Source organism: Melopsittacus undulatus, chromosome 3, assembly GCF_012275295.1.
Source record: "Melopsittacus undulatus isolate bMelUnd1 chromosome 3, bMelUnd1.mat.Z, whole genome shotgun sequence".
NCBI lineage: Eukaryota > Metazoa > Chordata > Aves > Psittaciformes > Psittaculidae > Melopsittacus > Melopsittacus undulatus.
The window spans coordinates 55,676,569-55,684,333 of NC_047529.1; the positions used below are offsets into that span (position 1 = coordinate 55,676,569).

The following is a 7,765-nucleotide window of genomic DNA, read 5'->3' on the forward strand; positions in this document are numbered from 1 at the left end:
ACAAGAAACCAATTAGTAACCAAATGAGGCGAAGTAGATCCACTAAAATTGACCTAATCCCACAGGCACCATTTAGGCCAGTTCTTGGCGAATGAATGATGAGCAACCGCCTAGCATAAGCTTAAGGCATCATCCAGCTGTGTTATTCAAGCAGCAAAAATAAATGGATCGAGCTTTTCTTTCGGAATGGATTTAATACTCTTGACAAAATATAGATTATAGGCTCCTACCTAACAATCTCCTCGACTCGAGGATTTGATTTTTTTTTTTCCTAAGAAGGTAAAGAATTTGTGTCGTAAGAAAGTGTGCACTGTCGTGGAAGAAAATAAGGAAAAACAAACAAACAAACAAACAAAAAACCAACCAAAACAACGGGTGGGGGGCAGGGGGCAATTTTTACCCAGGCCCTTGGTTAGTTTGCAAAGAGCAGCCTGGTTCCATAACAGCGTGCGCCGAGACTGCCTGGATCCTGCTCGGAGCGACCGTGCTGACTCAGCCTTTCTCTAAGCATTTCCCAATAGAAACCACTCCTCTTTCCACATCAAAAAGCATCTCCATTGGTTTCACGGGATAGCTGCACCGGCGGGTCCATGAGAAATGCCTTCACCCCGGCAGCTTGCCCCCCAGCAGGGCTCCCTGCGCTCGACGACGTTGACCCTCGTTGCCTGTCCTTCCCCCTCATCCTTTGATTGATGCGAGCCTTAGTGCCGGCAGCCAATGAAGGGGTTGGGTGGATATCATCCCTACCCAGTGGCGATATTGTCGCAAGAAGTTCCTCTGTCCCACAGAAGGGGAAAGAAGAGATTCCTCAATCATTCCTAATTTGATCTAAGGAAAGACAGAGGAAGGCAGCCGCAGCGAAATGATACTCCAGGAGGCTAGGGCAGCTCCTTGGCCCCGGCTGATCTCCGCGTTGCTTGTCCCTCTGTGAGCATCTGCAGCGCAGAACCCACCCCGACCCCCTCCTTTGTCTGACAATAGTAAAGGCGGGTGGGAGGTTGGTGGGGGGAGTGTGGGGTGACCAGAAGATGCGAGCCCTTATCTACCTTGTAGTGATTTGCTGGCTTTCAAAAGCGGCTACTGCGATTTCCCCAGCGGACTATCCGTCACGAAATCTCAGCACAATCCGGATTCAGAGGAGTGAAAACAACGGCAGAATGGGTGATTAGACGTCCCTGTTTGAAAATCCCGTACTGCAGAGCCCCGCCTGAGCCCCAGAACAGCTTCTCTGGGGGACAGGCTTTGAGGGACCGGGGACTCTCCCAGGAACGTGTCCCTGCACTCTGCCTGGCAGCACGGCCCACAGAGGCCCACGGGCATGGGTGGCGCGGGTAACAGGCCCACGGAAGCCGTGGACTCCGGCTAGCTGCTGGCTTGGGCACAGAGCCCCGTGGGCAGAGAGTTTCCCCCCGTTTCTGTAGATGGGAAGCAGGAGAGGCGCAAGGGGGTCGCACGGAGACAGCCCGCGAGGAGCGAAACCAGAGCAGCAGCCCGAACTTTTCCTAAGCCATGTCCAAGAAGCTCTGGGAGCTTTCTAAAACCCCCTCTCCGGGCAGCTCGCCGCCTCCCGGGGGCCGCGACTCGGCGACGTCTCCGCTTGCTTTTGTTTCGCTGCGTTTGTTTTGCCCTTTTAACAGCCGCACTCTGCTTGTTAAAACTGGAGGAGAAGCAGCCCGCCCGCCAGCCCCTCCGGGGATGCTGACCCCGCGGAGGACGAGGGGTGCAGGACCCCGGGCACTTTAACCCACGGCTCGCCCCTTCCTCTCTACACCGGGGCTGCCGGGCCCCTCTCCCCTCCTGGCTCCGCACGCCGGCTTCCCGCAACCTGCTCGGTGAAGCTGCTCGTAAAGCTTTAGACAACACCAAGGGCATTCCGCCTCGGTGTGCAGCACCCTTCCCAAATTCCCACCGCCCCTTACTGCTGCCTTGGATCCCTCTCTGAGGCTGCTTCAGGGAGAAGCTGGGCATTGCCGGTTGTTTGGGGAGAGGAAGGCAGGACAGCTCGGTCCCCATCCCTATCACGGCGGTCATCTTTGCTCGCTGCCCTCTCTAGAAAATGACAACAGTGCCGGGAGCTGCAGGGACGGAAGCTGGATGTTCCAGAAAAGGCAACTGGATGTCGTATTGAAGAATTAGATTGATTCGATTAACCATTTAATTAAATAGCCCACCACCAGCTCTCCGATTTGCCATCGCCCAGCGCCCGACAAGGCTGATTTCTCAGTTAATTTAACAGGCAGTAGTTAATGATAATTCAAAAGCTCAGCCAAATGAGGCTTCTGTGAAGGAGTGGGTCGCCGTCGGAGGGTTCAGATGAAATGGAATAAGCTATGTTAAAAAAAAAAATGCTGCTCACTTCCAACTGCCTGCGGATGTCATTAGCGAGGTTTTGTAAAGATTTATTATATCGGTAAATCACACGTGCTCATTTGAAGCAGAGATAAGTTAGCATCCCGCTTTCTTTAGAAAAATACTAATGAGAAAGAGGAAAAGTCCTGTTGACTAAACAAACAACCCTATTGAGAGAACGGTAGTGGAAATAATGCCGAGACGGATACACTCTATACAGAAATACCAGCATTTTGGCACACACGGGGTAAGGAAATCGCGCTCTGAAACGCAAACGGAACCATGCCCAAATTGGAGAGGGGGGAGGAATCGGGGAAATTTTCGAGCTCCAACTACTTACTCGCTTCTACAGACAATGCATATTCAAATAGCCCTTATTCCGAAGAAATTGGCAAGGGAATGGATTTCACCGCTGCATTTGCTAACACAGACAATTTATATGCAAGTTGAACGATACCCTCCAACATTAAAAAGGCCGTTTGTTACTAAGAAGGGAGAGGATGTTTCTAAAGAAAATACGATTTTTTTTTCCCCACCCATATCACTTTGTGTTCTTTCTAACACCTAAATATGATTTGGGGTTGTTTTGCTTTTTTTTTTTTTTTTTTTTTCAACCACCATGAGAGCGGTTTAGTTCTGCACTTCACGTTTTCAGTTCACATCAAACCTGGAATTAAACAGAGGCAGCGTGGCGAGTAAACTGCAGCCTAAATGAGAAAAACTTCTGTAAGAAAATAAACACTGAAACCCAATGCTCAATCATTTCCCTGAGCAGTAAGAAAAACAGCATTAAATCACCTATCCACGTGGGAAACGGATTTTTTTTTCCTTTCCTTTTTTTTTTTTCGCTACTGCTCTTTTCCCCCTTTAAAATAGAGCAAGGTTAAGGGTTTCAATATTTAAATGTTAACCATCCTGATTCGGCGAAAGTTTATGTAAACGGAGCCTCTCCTTTTGTCTAGAAAATCAAACGCCTCTTCCCGCTGAAAGGATCCATCCCCAAAGGATGGAGAAGGCAAACCCTCCTTTTTCCTCCCTGTTCGCCTAAGGAGAATGACACCCTTACAATATGCTTCACTAAAATAGAAAAAGGAAAGCCCAACCAACACAAAAATGTTATTGAGAAACGTAGGGTGTTTTGGGGTTTTTTACTTTTTTTTTTTTTTCAAGAAAAATCTCCATTCACTTTGGGATCCTGGAGAGGGTCAGTGAAGGATTACCCCACTAGTGATAGTGACCGGACCTCTTTTGAAGGAAAGCTTGTTAGTCTTTCGAAACCCCAGAGATATTTTCAGATTTTTTTTAGGGTATGTTACTCGCCATTAAGAGTTTAATGTTAAATTGCAATTTTAGGATTTTTTAATAAACGTTAAGTCACGAATAAATTTATTAGGAAATTCTGCTTTAAAAAGGAAAAAAAAAAGCAAACAACAAAACCAAGCAAACCAACCAAACAAAAAGCCAAAAAAAACCACCAAAACTTCTTCCTTACTTACTGTCCTCAGCAATTTAGCAGACCGTCAGCCTTTCCAAAAGCGGCCTTATCACCCAGAACTACTGTATGTTTCACAGGGTTTCTCCTCCTGAGACGCAAGGGTTTTAGCACTGAAATGATACAAAGCTACCTCAGCCGCTGATCACTTCACGCCCTTGACAGTTTTAATCGGCTGGAGAACTAGTAAAGTGAAATCAGCAATAGAGAGAGGACAAAGCGAGCGTTTTAATAGCTCGTGAGAATTACACCACCATTTCCAGAGAGAGCTTCCTGGAAAAACGCCGCTCGGTTTAGCAAGTTTAAATAGTGACACTAGTTTGTGTTTAGATTTCTGGGGGTGAGACAGAAACCTCACCGTGATTCTTCTGCACGATGCTTCTGGCATTTTACCCCCAGAAAACCCTCTTTTCCAAAAAGAACCCGAAATCTCCCCACCTTCTCTCTCTCTCGGAACCTTACAGATACATGACTACGCCGACAACTGTCGTCCGACGCTGCCGCCTCTTCCCCAGTCCCGCTTGTAAGCGGCGGTGAGGAGCGCGCCTTTGCCTGTACGTGGTTATTTACAACCAGCCCCTGTGTAATCACTCTCCGGGCAGATGGGAATTCGCTTTTGTACGGGGAAGAGAGGGAGTAAATTACGGTGGAATTGCATCTAGCTCCTAAGGAGACCACGCTTCGCTGTCCCGACTCCTCCACGACCTCTTTAACTGTATAACACGGCGTTTTGCCGGGCTCCCAAACCTCCTGCTGCCCATCTCCAGCCATTTGGCCAACTCATCCGCTCTGTCCTGATGCTCGTATTGCTTTCCTCCCCAGGGAAAAACAAGCAAACGTCTCCCCCTCCATTACATTCATCCGACGTCCCTCTCCTGCCTTCTACTTTCATAAAGGCTTTTCCTTTCGGTGCCACTACCTGTCCTCCCTTCCTAGCAAAGCACTGACTTATTTTGCTGGCTTGTGGCACCGGGAGACCAGGACATCGCCCCCCTCCGCCGCCTCTCTTCCTCTCGTTCTTTATCCCTCCCCTGCAGCCGAAAGAGCGGAAACGGCCGGTGCAAAAGCACAACGGCACCGGGAGCCCGAGAAGCCGCTCTTGCTCATTCCCGAAGCCCCTGCCGACCCCCGAGGTCTCGGGAAAAACAATCGTCCTAGTGCCCTGCATGAGCAGAAACCAGCGAGAGTCAGAAAACCCACGGGGCCGCGGAGCGCTCTCCGCTTCCTCAGAAGTACGCGGAAGGGCGAAGGAGCCCGCCCGGCTCCGCGCCACTCCGCGTTCCAACTCTCGGACCTTTGTGCCCCACCCCCTGCGTAGGGATGCACGGCTCCGAGGGGAAAAGGGGGGACGCGGCTGCAGTCCCGCGTGGATCTGTCGCCTGCCCGCCCGGCGCAGGGCCTGCAGCGGCGTGGCGAGCCCTTCCGTGCCTGCTCGCTGACTTTCTTTTGAATTTGCCTTTTTGAGTTTGCCTTTGACGAGGCTGCGTAGGCTCCGCCGTTCCCTCTGTCTCCGCTCTCAACATCTGCTGCGGCCGGGAGCGGCGCCGGCCCTGGCGCACTTGGCTACAGGGTCCCCAGGGCATTCAAACATCCTGCGCTGCCACCGAGGGACGGGGAGCAGCTATTCTGCTCTTCCCCTGATTACTCGCAGCCTACAAGCAACACCATATGCTTCTTCTGATCAAACAACCCGCTACACAGGCACCAGTAATTGACGAGACCTGTTCGAAATCACGCAGAAAGGTAGCCTACTGAGACCGCCGGAGCTGACAAATCACTGCTAATAATCCTTTTAGGAACATCACGGGCATCAGAGCTTGCAATAGCTTTATTTTTATAAAGTATGCGCTGACAGTATAAAGGACAACTCGGTCTCCTTTGAAGCCGAGGGCTGTCCCGCATAATGATCCTCACGTGGTAGCAGATCACATCGGAAAGTAGCTTGATAGAGGCTTTAATTATCACTATTTTTAAAAGGTTTCATTGTCCCCTTCTTTGGTTCTTAGTCACTAGTTTGAAGAAACTATTGCAAGATGCACTCGGCTGGAAATTACTGCTGTGGACTTAAGGTGTAAACTTTCATACCTAACGGTGTCTGGGGCGGGAACCTCTCCCAGCTGAATCATTGCCTCGTCGTATGTTTACTTTTAAAAAGCAGAATTAGGACCCGTAGCTCAAAGGCTTATTCAGGTTAAAACCACTACCAAAACCCAAAAGAAACCCACCACCATCACTGCGTCTCCCCCTCCCTCACGCACGCAAAAACCAAACCAAAATCAGGCCGTATACCCAGTCCTGATTTACAAAACTTTGTAGACAGGCCGACTGACTCGAGGTACAACTGCGGAAAACAGAGGGGCATATGTACATTACGTTGTTTCTTACATGCACACATTTCACAACAAAAGATCCAGCACATTTTGTTATTAGGTAGGGAAAAAAGCTCTTAATTTTTCTTTCACGCAGACTCTGTTATCTAAATGAAAGATTGGTGAAGTACTTTTGATTCCTTCCCCTCCCCAATTCCACATCTTTTAAAAGCAATAGAGCAAGAACACAGGAGAACTTTAGTCCTACTCTCAACTTTCTGTGCTGTTTATTTCCTTTAGCAGCCGATCTAGAAGACCCAAGACAGTCCCTTTAGAATCCTAACTCTACTTAGAAGCAAGACATAGGTTAGGACGGCGAAATCTGCTTTTGCTGGACAAGTGGGACATCGCCGCGGCCGTGAAAACCAACGGGAAATTTGCTATTTGCTGCTGCCCAACTGTCGATGAGAATCCGGCCCAGGCTCAGGAGCTGGGCTGGCAGCTTGTGCGTGTGTGTGTGTGGGGGGATATATACAAATCCAAAACGGCTGTTAATCAACCTCGGAAATTTTTAACGCCCTCAGACTGCCCTCTGATCCTCAGAGCGAGACACATCACATTCACGATGCGAATCGGTGTGCCTGGCTTATTTATTTAGGCTTTGTGTGTGTGTGTGTGAGCACGGCTGTACCTGTAAACCGCACCTTTGCTCCACAATTGAACTAAGGCTTTACGACTTTGCATAGACTTATGTAAATATTTACCCATATATTAACTCCCCCCTACAGTATGGCTATAAATAGGGGGAATCATCCCCTCTTCCGCCATGCACGTGCTCTGAGGGGAGCGCACATCTTACAGGGGGACTGGGGGAAAAGAAACCCCCTGTTTGCTTTAGCACAACAGGCAGCAGAGCGCAGGGCCTTCAAGTGTTGACCAAAGCACCCTCAGTCCTCAGCCATACCTGTCACAAGAACTGAAGGGAAAGTATTTACGACAGAGAAAAGTGACAGCGGAGAGCACCCTGCCTCCAAGCACAACACCCCATGCCATTTACTTTTTTTTTTGTTTTAAATAAAAGTGACAAGAGACACCTGGATCGGAATGGAAACAGAGACGAACAGATATTCTCACCTACCTTCTGGAAAAACCACCCTCATTTTTAAGTAGCTGGTGGTGAGCCTGATTATGGATGCTTTGTCCAGCTGAGAGGTGATAGCAGAGGGCAGGGGTAGTAACTTAGCCAGTTCATAAAATTCACTGTTTTCTTTCTCCCGTCTAGTCCGGGCAGCATTTTTGGACTTCTCTTTCATCGTGTTTTTTTCCCCCCTTCCTTCCTACAATTTAAGCTCCAGAGATTCATCCAAAGGTGGAAAGGAAACTCAGCTGCAATTCATGTCTCCGGAGCATCAGGTTCTAAGCGCGGCCATTGATCTGGGAAACCGCTTGGTTGCGTAAAATGCAAACAAGTATCGAAGACTAGAGAGATGTTCTTAAAACGAAAAAACACAATATTCTCTGGAAAGCAGAGTCAAACGGATAAGGAAGGCGTTTATCCAATGTAGTTCAGAGACTCCAAGCAACTGCAGGGAAAAAAAAAAAAAGCTAGAAGCTT

The 7,765-nt window shown here is 48.9% G+C and overlaps 1 protein-coding gene across 1 annotated transcript in view; it reads right to left on the reverse strand.

Annotated features, from left to right (window-relative positions):
• Positions 1–7,463, reverse strand: part of SIM1 (SIM bHLH transcription factor 1) — a 49,913-nt gene extending 42,450 nt beyond the window's left edge. The window contains exon 1 of the mRNA XM_005145090.2: positions 7,289–7,463. Coding sequence (XP_005145147.2) covers positions 7,289–7,463 — 175 coding nt within the window. The remainder of the gene's footprint in view (positions 1–7,288) is intronic.
• Positions 7,464–7,765: the final 302 nt, after the last annotated feature.